The following is a 17426-nucleotide window of genomic DNA, read 5'->3' as shown; positions in this document are numbered from 1 at the left end:
TGTTTGTCTTTACTCAGTTAATAGTTGGGGGATGAGTGTCTTTAGCTTTTATTGTCATCCTTTTAAATCTGAAGCATAAAAAGTTTGGTTTTGCTTTCTCAATTCAATACGATGTCATTTGGGACAGATAGCATATAATAATGTCAGAATATGTGGCAAGAGAATTCTAGTTACAACTTGTTTCCTTCAGCATCTCTGCTTTTAAAAAAAGGTGTAAAATATTTTCACTGTGCAGCAGGGGATGAAAAGCTCTCAGCATACAGAAAGCCTCCAACAAGCTCTTAACGCTTCCAGCCAGAGATCAGGTTTGGTATTTAAAAACCAGCAACCTTATGACTGAGTGCTGGATTGAAGTCTTCGCTGCATAGCTCATGAGAGATGGCTGGGAGCCTGAGCTACTACAAGTGCCTGTGCAAAGGATTTCTCACCGGATGCCAGCTGTACAGTCTGGCTGCCCTCCTAAAATGTTCCCAGTGGGCAGGGGTGAGGAGGGGAATTCACAGCTCTGAACTACAGGCACCTCATACAGGGAGGCTGGCCTCAGCCTGCGCTGGGATGGAGAGCAGCCCTGAGCTGCTGGGCTGGGGAAACCAGCCTCCTGCTGTCTGCTCTTGAACCTGCGTGAAGTTATTCTAAACACCCTGCTTTACAGAACCACGTGGTGGTGGCTGCCTGCTTTTGCTCTTACCTGTGTTACTCGTGGTGCTGTATTTGCTGTCCGACAGCTGAACTCAGCGCACTCTTTCCGGGCAGCCATTGTTGCTGCAGCTTAGCCCTGTGCCCTGGTTACTTGGAAGAGGGCTTACACCCTGTTCGTGCCAACACCCCCCAAAATAACGACAGTTCTTGGGACCCAGTCAGCCCAATCCCCACTGTAACCGCTTTCAGCAGAAGAAGCTCACCCCTCTGGCAGCGGCTGCGGGCTGGGAGTGTCCTCTGCTGTGGTGGGGCCTGGGCAGCAGGGCAGGCAGCGGGGGGAGCCATCTTCTGGAGCTGGTGGAGGAGGTGCCGGGGGCTTCCCTCCCCAACTTGTTACGGATACCTCTCTTCAGACGGGTTCTCTTCCTGATGCTGAAAACAGGCAAAGCTTAAAACTCTTAAAGTAGCTGCAATTGCTTCCTATTTCACACAGCAATTCATGAAACTTGGGACCTTCGTTGAAACTTGGTACCTTCATCATTTCTTGATTTGTCTCCTTGGCAGTTTAGGATGCACTGAAGGAAAAGTGTGCCTGTGGTCTATTACCACTAAACAGAGGCTTCCTCTGTTCAGGAGAGCTTACTTCCTGCTTGTGGTTGGCCTGCTGACAAATGTATTACAACAAATTTTGTAACTAGAATGGCTCCTCTGTCTGGTTCTGCCCCACTACCCCAAAAGAAAGGCTTTTGCTGGGTAACAGTGGTGTTACAACACTAAAATATATCAGTGCTTAGGTGGACAGTGGGGTGGCTTGTGCTTCTATTACCCTATTTTTATTTACTCTGGTACTAATTCCTGTGCCCTTGCTCAGGAAGCTACCTGGCATTTCACTCCGCTCAGCTGTGTGGGGCTCTGCTAGTTTCTCTCAAAGATTTTGACGAAGGACTGTTCCTACTGCAAGAAATTCTGTACAGGGACCATTACCGAAAGGAGGAAGTTCATGCATCTGTTTTGTCCATGTGATTATCTCAGTGCGTGGTCTGTTCTTGTTACATGTATTATGAACATGTACAGCTCTTGCATTAAGCCCAGAAAGCTGCATGACTAAAAGTGTGGTGACCCTGGTCTAGCAACACATTTGAAAGATGTCTGGTAGAGATAAGTTGGAGAAAGAGGATGGATCAGACTCCTCCAAAACTAGTATGAATGTGTGCTGAGGGGAGGAAGGGAGTTGTTAGTTGTGAATGCATTGGTATCAGTTCTGCTGCATTTTCAAGGAATTCTGTTCCGGTGTAGTAATTCTGGGGTCAATAGTGCTGGGCTGATACTAAGGGTTCATGGCTCCCTTTTAATAAGGAAACTACAAATCTCTGGAGTTACAGCAAGGAGTACGTTGGCTCCTAGGTAAGGTGAAGAGCCCTTGAATGAATTTTCTTTCCATCTATAACATCCATTTTCTACTCCCCCATCAGGTGTGAGCAGCTGTCCCCCTACCAATGCAGTGTCCCAACAGGGCTGCTCTAACCATACTTAAAGCACCTTTGCCAACTTCTGTGACAGTTTTAAATCATGAAGTGAGTGGTTTGTACTCAAGTTCTTTAACTCGTAATTTTAGTTTTCCCTTCCCCAATCATAGACTCTGTTCTGCAAAAAGCTTTTATCTGAGATGCTTGTTTAATCGTAGGCATTCAAGATACAGGATTTTAGGGCCAGTGCAGTGATCTGTAGTTCTGTAGAGCTGATCGTGCTGCTGTGGAGACTTCTTTGGCTTGAGCACATTATTCCCTGGGGTGGTGGGGGAAAGCATGCACCAATTTCCTCCCTCACCCTTGCAAGAGAGCTTAGGAAAATACACTTGAAAAGATCATAGACCGGTTACCTGGTGGTTCTTGTCTGTCACTCGCCTCAGAATGCATGGTATAAGTTGTAAAGGAGCTTAGGTTTGTTGTTGGTCTCTAGCATATGTAAATCCATTGAGTGGTGGGCACTGTACTGTCTGAGACTAATCCCTTTGGGGAAAGCTATAGTGCTGGAATAAAAACTCTCTTAACTCTCACTACTCGGAACTGAGGCGTCTTGAGCATTGAGAGGTGGCACAGTGCTTCAAGGGATACTGCACTGGAGCTGTCACCAGCCCTGCCTGAAGGGGTCGTAGGTTCTGCTAAATTCGTGGGGGGAATGAGCTCTAGCAGGCGTGAATTTTCAGTGCTCACAAAGCAGAGATGATGTGTAGTGCTGTTTGCCATGAATGCGTCTGTTAACAACAGTTGCTGCTTCACATCTTCTAGCACTGTGCAAATATGTGTCTAGCTATAGAAATGCTTTCTGCTTCACTGATATGTTATCAGGTTTTCATGTTGAATGTGCCTGTACTAACTGTAAGGACTGGTGTTCCTCCCTCTCCTCCCAAATCCCAACACCTCTTTTTCCCTTAGAACATTCCACCGATGGGAGACAGCTCTCAGATCCTCTTCTATTTATGGCTTTTGCTGTAAACCAAGCTCCTAAGAGGGAAAAGATGATGTATTGTTATAGCTTTGGGATACAGTGTCAGAAATGGTGTAACCTAAGTACATTTTGGTCTACATGTGAGAGCCCTGTATATGAGCAAGATCTTCATCTTCCCTTCTTTCTGGGGTTTGCCTTTGCCCTAGGCTTACTGCTGTTAGGTTTATGTGGTAAAGTGAAGGCTCTTGAGATGGAAATGTCCAAATGAAGCTCCTGCCCTACAAGTACAGAGACCTAGACCCACTTGTGGGGATGCAGAAGTCCATACTTCGGTACAGTGGAGGCTCAAGGTCAGCTTGGTGATCCTGGCAGCAACAGATTTGTCGCTGACTTTGCTCATGAAAATGGACTGGCTCAGGGTGGGGCTGATGCAGTAATACTAGGTGTGGTAAAGTCGTCTGAACAAAGGTGTTGTCACTGGAGGAAAGCAATATAGAAAACTTGTTAATCTAAGCCACCCATGGGAGATGATGTGCCTGACCTCTGGTGCTCCACGAGTCCATCTCCTGGAACACAAATGAGATGAGGTCTTTCAAGTGGGATACAGTCATTGCATGCACTTTCTCCTGGGAAATCTTGCCTGATTACTATTTCTTCCCTCTAGTCCTCAAAATTTTAAATTTTACGAATCTCTTGCCCTTTCAGCAATGTCTGGCCGAGGTTCACTATTCTTTTCAGGACCACAATGAATGCTTCTTGGGATTTCATAGCTTTAACATTTCATTGTTACAGGTCCCAGCATTAACCTTGCCCAGATCTTCAGAGAGGGTCTGAAACCTCTTCTGTCAATGCTGACAGTCTACAGAAGGCTGATGCAGTGAGCTTATCTGAGGAATTTAAAGCTGTGACCCAAACTTGTTGGCTATTTCTAAATAAGCATGCAGGCTGAGGTTTCACAGTGCGGGATCTCAAGCTTAATATCCTGTTTAAAAAAAAAAAAAAAAAAAGGAGGATGCATTCTCTGTTTGGGCACTAAGCTGGGAGCAACTGATTGACATGTTTGCTTGGGACAGAAATTGGCAATGAGACAACCTTGCAGCCATCTCCATTCTTCCTCTGTTGGTTTCTTCTAGTTCCAGGGCCCACCTGTGTATTGGACACTGCATAAATATAATTAAAATGATTAGATATTGCATTGGATACTGCATAAAATATTACAGCTAAACTTCTCGGAGCTTCAGCTTCCCTGTAGGTAGGCCAGGATCTTAGCTGGAAATCCCGTTCCCTAGGGTGGAGAATGTTGGAGTTTGTCTTGTGCTTGGCAGGGGAAAGTGGTGGGAAGGGCAGGCCTGCATGTGCTGCCCTGTTGAGGAAGGGTTAGGTAGATGGTGGCTCCAAGGAGAACCACCAAATTGTGGTGAGAATGTGTGGGACTACAGGCTTGGGAGGGATTTTTTTCTTTTCAGTTCACAAATTACTTGAAGCTTCTACATAGCTACCTTCCTCTGGGCGAATAAAAGCAGGTGGTGATTCCTGTCGCCTTCCTGGGGTGAAGCTGAGCACGGCTCTTCGCAAACTGAACTCAGCCCTTTGCTGTGCTGGTGCAAGGTGAGAAGGAACCGAGGCAAAGATGAAGAGATTGATAGGGGAACTTGTGGTAAAGTTGGGCTTCCTGCCCTCAACCCAGCTTTCTTCCATTGGTTTTGGTTCCCTGCCAGTCTGAGACGAATTTTGAGGAAGGCCTCTCTGTTCCTCCCGCTAGAGGATCTGCTGTCGGAGCCAAGTCTTGGGATCAACTTTCTTGTGGTAGAAATCTTAACTTTTCAAAAAAAAAAAAAAAAAAAGTCAGGTAAATGTTACCCCTAAAGAAACTTTTCAGGTTTGTCAGGTAAATAATTTTTTTAAATATCAGTCACATCAAATGCTTGTTTCAAGTTGACATTTTTCTCCATATGAAAAACTACTGTGTCAGTTTATTGAAAATGTTAACTTTTTGTTATGACACTTCAGAATCGACATCATTCTGGATATGTTTGGCAAAAGATTTTATATCTAAAATGTGCGTCATTGCAGTTTGCAGTGAAAGCAGGTATCAATCTCTATGTAGCAAAAAAAAAAAAAAAATCCCACTTTTGTTTGTAAAGCCTTGCTTGGATCCAAGGAAAAGTGAACTCTGAATGTGCCCCAACTGTATTTCTTTTCACAAAGATCTTGGAGAGAAGAGAAACTGTAATGAATTTAAATTTTTTCCTTAAACCATGATAGGGGAGAGGAAAAGAAGAGAAAGATATAAAAAAACTTATTACGTTCTTCTGTTTCCCTTCTTTTTTTCTGGTTTCATCTCCCTTCCGACAAGAAGGGTGAAGAAACTGGGAAACACTGTTCCCAGAGCAGATCCTGTGCTGAATCCCCGCACATAAAAATATATTTCAGCAAAACAGCGATAGAGCATAGCCTGTGGATATGGCACCAATGGGCATGCCAGGGTGCTCCTGAGAGCTGAGCCACCCTTAGCACTGCGTCCAAAGTCGCTGCTGTTTCCTGACAAGCAAGCGTGTTTTCTGCAAGAGGTCTGTGCAGAAATTCCTCCACTGGGGAGCACTTTGGGGCCATGCTGGGAGCGCTGGGCAGGCCTGATGCTTACTGGGGACTGACTCAGGGTGTCTCCGCAGTCTGTTCGTGGGGCTGTGTGTTAGGCTTGGTTGGAAAGAGGGAGAGGAGAAAAAGGTAAAGTTAGGACAGGAGATGAAGGGAAACACAGGGCAAGTCTTGTTTTTCCTGTCCTTTCTGCAGCTTCAGTTGTTTTATGGGAATGAAAAGCTTTTCTTCCTTGCAGTATGGTTACCAGTAAGCGGCCACTTCAGGTGTCATCCTCTTCTGAAAAGGATCATACAAGCTTTAGCACCTCCTGCCTCCCCCCATTGACAGCCAGCCCCCAGACCAGTCTTTCTGCTGTGTGGTGGTGTGAAAAGACGACACAAAAAGTAGAATGGGGAGAGGGGGAGAGATACTACAAATAGAAAAGTGTCCCTAGCCCTCTTTCCAGGGAGAAGCAACAGTGTTTCCAGGGAGGTCTACTAAGTAGGTCTTGCATTTATCACAAAAATGTGCTACCTTGCATCTTTTCAAGGAAAGAAGCCTTAATTAAATGTAATGCAAAAGTTGATGGAAACCGAGTTGGCAGCCTAAAACTCCCAGCCTTTGTAGCAGTACACTTTGAGTTTGTACCTTTGAGCACTGGATGGTAGCGATGCTCGTGGTTCATGTTCTGGGTGCTTGTTCTTATTCCCTGCCCTGCGCATCCAGCAACTTTGGGGCTGCCAGCACCTCTTGACTAATTCAGTAGTCACTCCCGAGATATGAAGAGCATCCCTGCGCACTTCCGAGGCCATGTTTCTCAAGCCTGGTGTGCCCAGCACGTGTCAGGCATGTTATGTATGCCCAGGTCTGCTGGCCAGGCTCTGTGGGTGGTTGCCTGGGATGTGCCCCTATGTTTCCACGCAGGAAATCCTGGACAGAATTATGGGTGTTGTTGCCTTCTGAATGCAAATTACAGTACTTATGCTAGCTCTTCAGGCACTGCTGTTGGTCCTGATACATGTGACGTGAATTTCTAATGCAGGAGAAAAGCGATGAAAAATCCCAAGTTGTTTTAAATGTGCTAGGTCTTTTGTATTAAGGATAAATTCATGTTTTCCTCTTGACTGGTTATCTTTACCCACTTGTCATTGCATCTTGCAAGTCCAAGATTGACTACAGCAATGGGAGGATGTTGCAAGTTCTGAACAACAGGAAAAACTTTAAATCTCAGCCTCCATTCAAGTGCAATGAATTGCAAATGCTTCCACTTATCTAATGACATAGATTCCTTGTTCTGGTAACTGGCACTCACTGTTCACTTTCAGCTTTCAAAAGAGCCCCAAACCGCAAATCAGACTCTTGTGTTTAAAACCTGAAATTCTGCACGTGCTTAGCCTCTGACTTAAACTGGGGCTGTTCTAACTCGGCTTCATGCATCTCACCCAAATGATCAATTAAGCAGCCGGTAACCAAGGTATTTCTTTGAAATGTGCACTTCTGGACACAGGAAACAATAAAAGGATGGTATCAAAAAAGCCTTTCACCAGGGAGTGTCCAATTTTCTCCATTTGAAAACCAAGTGGCTCTTGTGAAATTCTTTCCTGAGCTCTGTGGAGCTTCAAGGAATTGATCTTTTAAGAAAAAAAAAGGGGCAGGGGTGATGTGAACAACAGCTTAAATTTTCAAACTGGCCTCCCAAACTTGTGCAAGAGCTGGTGTTCTTCGTAGCTTCTGTAGCAGCCGGGGGGCAGGCCCCGGGTGAGGTCGATGCAGTCAGGTCCCCCAGGCAGCAGCAGGCGGTGGGGTGCTGCGGGGGGCTGTGCTGCCCATGGGGGCAGGAGATGCACTCCGGGGCCTGAGCTCTGCAGGGGCAGGTTTTCTGAGCTCCTGGCAAAGGCAAGAAGAAGAGAGGGCTGTGAGGGGGGTTGTGGCACCCAAGGGAGCCTGCAGCCCACCAAGGCTGTGCTGAGCTACCTCGCTAGGCTGTGCTGCCTTGGGTTAGCTGAGAAGGACTTAGGGAAGGAAGGCATTTCCGTGCACTAAGGGGTCCAGGCCAGGGGTAATAGGGTCGGGGGAGTAAGGGAGTGAACACCCAGGCCATGCAGACTTTCACCTCCGGCTGCTCCTGCCTCCAGCCCCTCTGGCACGGGGCGAGGGGCTGCGGGCAGCGCCCGGGGGGCTGCGCCCTACCTTTGGCAAGCCAGGTTACTGCAGCCTGCGTGTGCCCCCGGGAGCACAGCGCTGGAGAAGGCCGACAGGCGGTAATCGCGGCGGTGGTGCTGCCTCAGCCTCCCAAGGGCTCTCCTCCCGCTCTCCGCCGCCGAGGGGCCGCGTTCCCGTCGCCCGCCCTTCCTCCGGGGCTGCTGCCGCTGCCTGCAGGGGGAGAGCCGCAGCACAGCCGTGTTCCCGCACCGCCGCCCCTCCGTCCCGCAAGCCGACGTTGCCCCCTGCTGTCCTTTACCCCCTCCACCGAGGCTGGGTCAGCCCGGCAGCACCGTGCGGCGCTCCTCTCCTTCCCCGCCCCGAGGCTTTCGCCGCCGGCCCGGCCCCGCGGCCCCCTCCCGCCCCGGCCCCGCACTCACCCCCCGCCGGCCGCTCGCCCCCGGCCGCGGCTCCTCCGTGCCCGCTCCCGCCAGCAGCAGACGGCGAAGGCGGCGGCCAGCGCCGCGATGACGGCTCCGCTCACCAGCGCGGCGGCGACGGCCAGGCGGGAGCCCGCCTGCGGGGCCGGCGGGACGGCTGCGGGCAGAGGCAGAGCGGGACGGGGTGACCGGGCGGCCGGGGCCGGGCCGGGGGCGTGCGGCCCCCGGGGGGCTTCTCCCCGGCGCCCCGGGGTGCCGGTAGCCACGCCGAGCCACGGCCGCTTTGCCCCAAAGGCTTAGGGAACAGCCCAGACCCCCCCCCCCCGGGCAATTAATTGCCGTGCAGGGGTTGTGGGAGCTTCACAAAATGGCGGGTGACCCGCGCCGGTTCGATAAACAAAAGGTGTATGAAAAAAAATAAAGACTTTTAAACTAATATTTTCTGGTTCGAATTAAATAAAGTAATCATCTGTGACAGAAAACAGCGCTTCCAATGTGTCCTACATAAAACACGAAGGTAGCATGAATTAAACTCCAATTAAAAATATGGTAACTGTTGGCTTGTACCTGGAACACCTATTTTGCTTAACCATTATCTTGGGAAAAAAAAAAGGAAAAAAGGGTTAAGGAAGCACACCTATCTGAAAGGAAAATGGGCTCTTGAGGTGGCTTTTCTGTAAAGAATTCCTTGGCAACTCCAGTGGGTGCAGTGTGCTGCCTTCACAGTGTTCTGGGACAGGTGGACGGGTTGGGATCACTGCCTGCAGTAAGGCCCATGGCTGAAAGGATCGGGTGAATTGCGTTGTGATCAAACCCTAATGGGAAGCTAAATGACATCTGCGTTGTAAACATGTGAAGTTAGGGACGTGGCTCCCTCCCCAAGGTCAAAATAATAGGAAAGCATTTGCTAGCATCAGCAGAAACAGTACGTTTTCAAAGTAATAAAATACACAAATTAAAAAAAACCTTCAACCTTACAACACTTACAAAACAACCAAACTAAGATTTCAGAAAGCACAGAGATTTGCTTTTTGTTTCAAAGAGAAATGTGAAGTGTATGAGTTTTGTTTTCCTTGAAACTGTTTTAAAACTTCTTTATTTTTGGTAACCTGAAATGTGATTTAAAACTGTAGGTTGGCTTTTTTTTGGCTCACTGGAGATGTTTCTGCATTAGGCAGTGTACAAGCTGCAATGCTTTTTTAGAGCTGGGAAGATAAGGTTTGCTAATGAATGTTTTACTGCAGCACTACATGTAAACTATGGCAACAAAGTTCATTTATTTTGCTATGATTGCCTTTATGAACGGAAGACACTCACTGATTATCAACAAATTTTACAGCTCTGAATTGACAGGGAATTGCTTTATTTGTGTTTGTGTTTAAGGAGCAAGCTACTTGTGGTGTTTTAGGGGCTGAGCTGAAGCCTCTCCCAGTGTAGGACCTACTGAGATGTTCTGCGGTTGAAGCACGTTTCTAATTGGACTTTCATGAGATGTTACCTTTTCTAAATGGATTTGCTTGTCTTGAGCAAGTGAAAGAGACGCAGCAAAAGTTGTCAGACTTTTTCCATTTAAAACCTTTTCTAGCTAGCTGTTGTACCACAGGTTTGCTTGTAGATGTTTTTTGAAAGGGCCCCTAGGTCCTTCTCGTTGGCCAGCATGAGCAATATAGTTTATGCATAGCTATATAGTATTTACAATTTCTGTGTTTTTGCTTGTTGCTGCAAAAATAAATAACTTTCTTGAGGGCAATTTTCCTGAAATCATTTTATGTAGGCACACAATTCCCAGTGCATGAGGGAGAGCTTTTAAAGTGATATAGACTTTGTTCTTTCGGCATTAAGCCATTAGTTCTTTATGAGCTCATAACAGAAAAAAATATTAGGGCCATTTGAAAGTGGCACATGCTTTGCATGTGCTTTTATAAAGAGCATGTGTTGGGTTATTACAAAGTTCAGCTTTCTTCCTGCTGAAGTGTTTTGGCTGTGAATTGAAGACCCTGTGCCTGGCACCTGGAGCTGAATATCAGCCAGTACCAGGTTTTGACTAGCCTTGGTGACTTCTGTAGCAGTTAGTGTGAGTAAGATAACACCTGGTTAATGGTCTGGACACAGGAGTTGAACTCACGCTAAGTTTTTGGATGACAGTAACTTAGTACGAGCTGTTGGCTGAGGGGAGCCCTCATGGCGGCCTGCAACTCCCTCACGAGGGGAGCGGAGGGGCAGGCGCTGAGCTCTGCTCTCTGGGGACAGCGACAGGCCCCGAGGGAACGGCATGGAGCTGGGACAGGGGGGGGTCAGGCTGGGGGTTAGGGAAAGGTTCTGCACCCAGAGGGTGGTCGGGCACTGGGACAGGCTCCCCAGGGCAGTGGTCATGGCACTGAGCCTGACGGAGCTCAAGCAGCGTTTGGACAACACTCTCAGGAGGTGGACTTGATGATCCCCCTGGGTCCCTTCCAACTCAGGATCTCCTGTGATTCTGTGATTACCCACTGGACCACCTCCTCGGGATTCACCCCAGTGACAAACAAGTGGATTTTTTTAGCTAAGGTTTAACAGCTGCTATGTAAGGGACAGAAAGTTATATAGGAAAACACAGAGCCTCCCTGCGTTCATTCTGCTGTGACAGAGCCTGGAGGCAGGCATGTCTGTGAGCTCTTTGTGGTGACTGCTGGTGGTAAATCAGACTCTGGCAGAAAGCATTATGAGGCAAGAAGATACAAAATGCTGCAATGCCCCTTTGCCTTGGGATGCTCTCTAATATTCTTGAAGGGTGTCAGCCTGATGGAAGCACCCTGCCTTCCCTCCAGAGTGTTTCCTTGTGTCTCCCCACCTGGCTTCCCACCCAGGAGGCATCAGCTGCATGTGCCCAGCTGAGGGCTCAGGGGACAGCTAGGTCACAGCATTGCACCAGCATACACAACTCATTAAACGCTCCTGCAAGCACCCCACTGAAAGCATCATGTTTCACTGGTGCTGATGACCACTAGCTGGGTGGAGCTGGACCTCTGCTGTCCACTCTCAAGGTGGCTGGGACCCGGTTTTATGGGGCCACTGGCTGAGTTTGGTGAGGACCACTGGTTAGTGAAAGGATGGAGGTCCCATGCACCTAGCTGAAACCCTACAGGAGAGCAGAAGGGCTTTGCAATGCCAGCTGGCACTGCTGGGGCTGGGTTTGCCGGCGGGCTCCTTACCCTCACAGCGGGGCTCAGGGTGGCTCCAGGATGGGATGCTCTCCCAGTGGAGGCAGGAGAGCCTCTTGCTGCCCACCAGCTGGTAACCCTCCTCGCACCAGTACACGACGACTGAGCCCAAGGAGACGCCCGAGCCTCTGTCCACGTAGTAGTGTCCGTGTTGTGGTGTGGGCAGAGCTGTGCACTGCGCTGGGGGAGAAGGGTGGAAATTAGGTGCAGGTGGTGGCAAAGACCCCTGCAGTGTGATGCTTTTGAAAAGGCCACCCATCCCCTGTATCACTCCTGGAGGTCTTTCAAGGCTCTAGGATTTTTTTGCATAACCTTAAAGGAGGGACATAGGAAGTCTAATGGCTGTTTGGGAAGTAAGTCTCCCAGTTGCAAACTCTGTAATGTGAGGTGTTCCTGACCAGCAGAATTGGGAACAGAAGGATACAGCATGCGGGCAGTGTGCAAAGAGTCATCTTTAAGGGACCCTTAAAAGGGTCACCCTTCCTTAAAAGGAAGGGAATAGGCTTTTTTAATACCCCAAACAGGTAAGAAAGTTAGACTCTGGGAGAATATTATTGGGTGGAACTCAAAGCAGTAAAAAATACTAGTTTATGCTGTGGAAAGATACCTTTTCCATTCCAGCTTTTAATGTTTTTCAATTTTTTTATTTTTTATTTTTTTTTACCCCCAACTGTTCAAAACTACCCGGTTATTCTGTTTAGGTCATGGCTCTTTGCATTGCACCCCTTGTATCTGGCTGCACCCCTTTGGAGTGACTCCCAAAAGCATGTCAGTCTGGATGTATGCTTGCAAAAACCCCAGATATCCCAACACAAGGCAAAGGCAATGTAGATGGGTAGATTCTTGTGTAACAGATATTATGGGCATCAACATCCTCAATTAAAGGAAGACATTGGCCAGAAAGCTTAGCTAAGCTTAAAGCATGCAGGTAAAAACTTGCTATGTTTAGTTTTTGAGGCAAATTCAAAGTGCAGCAGTAAAGTTAATGCAAGAGAGCCTTGTTTTGCCTCTGGTTTTGCTGAGATGATGTCAGAGGGGCTGGCAAGAAAGCATCATGTTGAGTAAGATCAGACTTTCTTCAGGTCCATCAGTGTTATTAAGAGATAATAGATGCATCTATATGCATAAATTTAGCAGTGGTAGGGACATTGCCAGGATGCCTGGACTGGACCTGTTATATGGTTAAATTGTCTGTCACTGGCTAGCACCTTCCCCAACAATCCCTAGTGACGATGTGAGGATGAGGTGGTTTGGGGACTGTTCCCAACATGCACCTTGGAAACATATAGTGGACAGAGGTTTGGGAAGGTGAAGGTTCAACAATACAGCATCAGGCAGGTGGGTGCCCTGTGGCAGCCCTAATGCCATGCACCCCTCACTGAGGAGCTGCACCTGCTCTGCTCTAGGAAGCTAATTAAAAACCATAATGGCCTGCAGCATTTGGAGATTATTTGTTGCTTTTAACAAATCTCCATCCTCATTTTTTCCTGAGGGCCACAGCTCAGCCCATGGGGACAGGGATGTGTTTAGTGAGCTCGTCCCCTGGCCAGAGAGCTGGCCTGTTGTGATATGCGTAGAGGTTAACATGGAAGAGAGCTTTCCTCTGTCAGGAAGGCCGTGAAGCGTTGTTTCCTCCCCGTACCTGCAACCCTGCCTCTGATGTGACATGTCCCTCCCAGAGCCCACAACTGCTGTGGCCCCTAGGACCACATGAAGCCCTGCAGCCCCTACATGTGCCCTATGCGCCCTCTGCAGAAGAACCCGCGTCCCATTGCAGAGGCATCCCGGTGCCTCTCCTACTGCACCACGGGGCCCCCAGCAGCCCGAGAGGCGGGCAAACGCTTGCTCGAGTACCTGAGATGTTGCTGTGCACGTAGGTCCCGTTGTCAGAGTCTCTGGGCAGCCCCTTCCTGATGTGTCCTGCACTGGGCAAAGCGGTCATGGGCCCAGCAGCACTGCTCTGGGCAACACTCAGGCAGCTCCAAGACAATAGGCAAAAAGCGATGCATTTTCCAAACCTTTGTCCCATCATGGTTTGGGGAAACACAGCATCCTTGAGCACCCTGCTGTCCTGTATGCCTGTGTTTTCCCTTTGCTTCTGAGCAGGAATCAGCTGGGCTCTTAAGGCGTTAAGCCCTGAGCAGCAAAGCTAGCAGCCGTTCTCCTCCCCGCAGGCACAAGCCCCCCATCCCTGCTCCTAGAACTGCCTGCCCCACTCTAGCTGCACGTTGCTTCCCTCCATCCCCCTCCCACCCAGGCAGGGCTCCCACAGCCTCCCTGCACCCCACAACCCACTGCCCCAGCCCCACATTGCAGACTGGGCAGAGATGCTCTGAGCTCTGCCGAAAAACAGGCAGCTGGAAAGGAGCAAGAGACAGCAAGCGCCTGGGGTCCATCTTTTACAGCTCCCTCCTGCAGGGACTAGCTGTCACCATCTCCCCAACCATCTTGGCTTCCCCAGGTGCTGGAGCAATGCGTTGGGAGCCTTCCTTCTCTTTGTCTTCCTCTTCCTCCTCCTCCTCCTCCTCCTCCTCCTCCTCTGCCCACTGACAGCAGCCAGTGCTGGGTATGAAACTGCCCTGCTGTTTTTTTGCAAAGAGTTGGTGAGACCCCTGGGCAGCAGCCCCTCCCATGTACATTTTTTCCCTCCCGCCACAGCCCAGGGTTGATCTTCTGTAAACACCAGTGGAGCTGGATGTGTGCTGCCACAGCCAAAGTGGTTTTGTAGTAGCAGTTCAGCCCGCTGCTGTGGGAACCACAGAGAAATCTGTTTTTCCTTTTTCTTGGGCTTTCCCCTGCACAGCATCTCCCTTGGCCTTCTTTGTGATGTTTTATAACTGGGGAGGCTGCAGTAGTGACCGGCTCCTGCCTTCTGGTTTGTAAGCCACCCTTGCCTGCCTTCATCTGCCTGACTCCCTGCACAGGGCTGAGGTGCCCCACATTGCCCCAGCACTCCAGACCGTGAGGTTTAGGAGCAGGCAGTGCCTCCATGCCCGGGCTTTGCCCAGCAGCCACAATACCAGGCGTGTGACCAGCGGGGCTTTGCACTGGTTGCTGGCACATCCCCTGCTGTGGTTGCCTTATCTCTTCCCTGCAGCTCCGCCCTGCCCTGTGGGTCTCTGTGCCCCCCATCCTGCATCCCTGCCTCTCCTGGAGCAACCTGGGACTTACTGCAGCTACAAGGGTTAAAGCCCAGCCAATTAGTCATTAACAGCATTGGCACAAATGCAAGGAATACAACGGCCTTGGTGGCTGGGCATGAGGACATTTGTGTTTGGCAGGGAGATGCTCTGGCTTTGTGGGTCATTTGGTCATGTTTGGTTATGTCTTTTACATCCAGAGCCTTTAGCCACAGCTTGGGAGCAATGCCTGGGTGCAGGCTGCCTTGGGCTGGCTGGTGTGCTTGGTCAGGCATGGCCACCTGAAGGGGTCTGGGGAGAGAAGTGTTGCCTCAGGTGTGTGGGCAGCTCCTGTTTGTAAAACCTGATGGTTTTTGTGTGAACTGGGTGATTTACTGCAATGCATGAAGGGAAATAAATCTGTCAGATGGAATCAAACACCCACCCCATCCCATCCCACCCCACCCCATCCCACCCCACCCCACCCCACCCCATCCCATCCCATCCCATCCCATCCCATCCCATCCCATCCCATCCCATCCCAGTGGTGCAGCAAAGAGGAGAGCAGCGTTTCTGGGCAGAGGCAGGGACCCCAGTCAGCAGTGAGCTGCAGCTGCTCCGTCTCTCACTTTCCCCCATTTGTCGTGTCCCCTTTGTCCACATTCCCCCTGCCCACACTGCTGGGGGACCTCCCTTGGGGGTGCCCCTCTCAGTCCAGCTGGCTGCCCGGTGCACCTTGCTGGATGTGCCCTTTCAGCTGCCATGGGGGTACCCTGCAGAGTGAGGTCTCCCTCCCCACCCCATGCAATGCCCTGGGCCCCGCTCACACCCTGTGCTGTGACCCCCTTCACGCTGACACCGGGCAGTGCAGTCGTGCTCCAGCCCTCCTTGCATTGCCCGGGGGTCTCTTGTCACCACCTTGGGTTTTTGGACCAGCGCACGCCCTAATCTCCCACTCTGTCCGCCTGTCCGTCTCTCAGACACCTCTTCACATCTTTGCCTCTGCTGGCACCTCGCTGGCTTCTTTCCAGGGGATTTATTTGCTGTCTCAGGAAAACTTCTTTCAGCCTCCCATGACTCATAATGATCTTGTGTGAAAACAACGGTATTTTCTTCCCTTTCTTGGCTAATCCATCTTAAACTGTGAGCTTTCTTGGCTGCCCTTGGAGAGCGGGACGGGGGGGCCCATCACCCCCTGCTAGCAGAGGCCCTGCCTGGCTGGGTGAATATTGCTGCTCGCTTGCTTTTTGTCTGTGTGGGCCTTCTCCGGCTGCACCAGTGGGGCTCACGGGCCAGCCCCACCGCCGCTGGCATGGGGATGGGTCCAGGGCAGGGTCCTCTGTCCCCCTCCCTGCTGAAGGAGGTGTCCCTGCACTAAATAGCTGGGGACCCAGCTTGTGCCACAAGCGTGGCCCCTGGCACAGGGCCAGCGGCCATCCCCGTGTCACATGCTGAGGAACGAATGGGCTCGGCGTGGCCCTGGGGACACAATAACCACGCTTGAGCTTGTGCTCAAATTGCTGCATAGATGACAGGGATTATTCCTTTGCTAATGCTCTAAAGAGCTATTCCAGAGCCCGAAGGAGATGAAGGGGATTATTATTGTGGAATTAATATCCTGCCAGGGAGGGATTTCAGCGCCGTTCCCCGCACTCAGCTTTCAGGCGCTGGCAGCCTGCGCCGAACCAGGAGCTGGGCAACAGGCTGTGCAGGCCCGGGAGCCCGGCTGAGGCTCGGGCATGGAGGAGCATGTCCGTGCCCTGGCTTGGAGAGCCCTTTCCTGGTGGGAAGGAAGGACGGGGGAGCCACAGACCTGGGGTCTTGGCCAGGACTCCCACCTTCCCGGTGGAGCAGAGCAGGGCCGGGCAGGTGATCTCCTTCGGGCAGCCTGCGAGGCAAAGCGCAGCTGCCAAAGCTGGCTCAGAGGCACCTCACACCTGTACTCAAGTTCTCTGCTGGTCTATGGGGATTCCCACTTAGGGATAAAGCTTTTCTTAGCCAAGGAGGTGTTTTCCCCTACCTTCTCCTGTGCCCCTTTGAACCTTTCAAATCCCCCCTATGCAAAAATGCCTCTCACATCCTCCCACCCGCATGGCTGTCCTGGAAGATTTTCCCTTCCAGTCATTGCTCTACAGCTTCAAACCCAGCACCCATCAGCTGCAGAGGCTCTCCCATCTCCCATCCCACATCCTCACCAGGCCAGGCTGCTGCTGGTCCAAGGGGGTGGCAGACTTTGTCCCATCCCCATGCCCTGCCTCCCCTCACTCCGGTGCTCCTGGCCGGAGGAAGCAACACCTCCCTTCCCCTGGCACAGGCAGCCAAGCAGAGGTGTGCTGCATCGGCACAGCACCGTGAAACTGAGGAGGTGTCTCCTTTAATCTCCTGTCAGTGTCTTGGCGCACACCCTCATACCAATCTCCTGATTTTGGTAGAGCCTCCATCAGCTCTGCGGTTTGTTGTTGTGCTACTTTGACACCAAAGAGCACCAACCCTAGAGAAGAGCAAGCACTTCTGCCTTGAAAGACAAGGATGTCTGGAGGGGGCGTCCTGGAGGAGCACAGGTAGATGAACTCTGAGGATAACCAGAAAATGTTACGTGGTTTCGGTCACATCATGCCCCAGGGTATGGCCCGCCTGGGGCTAGCCATGGAGATTAGGTGGGGCAGGGGAGGTGAAGAGGAGCCCCCTTTGCCATGGGGAAGCACTCATCTCATCCTCTGGGGCTGACGCACTGCCCTGGCAGCAATGGGATCCAAGACCCACACTGAGAGCAGGGCTACAGGTCCAGCTGGAAGAACAGCGGCAGGAGGAAAGAGGAAGAGAGGGGTCAAGGCAGACTTGCTGGGAGAGCTGGATGA

At 50.7% G+C, this 17426-nt stretch overlaps 1 protein-coding gene across 1 annotated transcript; it reads right to left on the bottom strand.

Annotated features, from left to right (window-relative positions):
* Positions 1-2299: 2299 nt before the first annotated feature.
* On the bottom strand, positions 2300-13391 carry LOC118250508 (uncharacterized). The gene is made up of 4 exons (XM_050708313.1): positions 13304-13391; positions 8250-8406; positions 7858-8040; positions 2300-7554 (listed from the first exon to the last, which is right to left on the bottom strand). Exons 1-4 carry the CDS (start codon positions 13389-13391, stop codon positions 7350-7352), a joined length of 633 nt encoding a protein of 210 aa, XP_050564270.1. The 3' UTR covers positions 2300-7349.
* Positions 13392-17426: the final 4035 nt, after the last annotated feature.

This window comes from Cygnus atratus, chromosome 1 (assembly GCF_013377495.2).
Source record: "Cygnus atratus isolate AKBS03 ecotype Queensland, Australia chromosome 1, CAtr_DNAZoo_HiC_assembly, whole genome shotgun sequence".
NCBI classification, from domain to species: domain Eukaryota; kingdom Metazoa; phylum Chordata; class Aves; order Anseriformes; family Anatidae; genus Cygnus; species Cygnus atratus.
The sequence above is the reverse complement of the archived record's forward strand: the minus strand, read 5'-3'. Positions and strand labels throughout refer to the sequence as shown.

Excerpts from the sequence above, each read along its gene's own strand:
- LOC118250508 (XM_050708313.1), bottom strand. The coding sequence starts at position 13,391 with ATGACCGCTTTGCCCAGTGCAGGACACATCAGGAAGGGGCTGCCCAGA. Across the intron at positions 8,407-13,303 it reads CGTGCACAGCAACATCTCAG|CCGTCCCGCCGGCCCCGCAG; the intron begins GTACTCGAGCAA and ends CTCTGCCCGCAG. Across the intron at positions 7,555-7,857 it reads AGTAACCTGGCTTGCCAAAG|GAGCTCAGAAAACCTGCCCC; the intron begins GTAGGGCGCAGC and ends TGCCTTTGCCAG.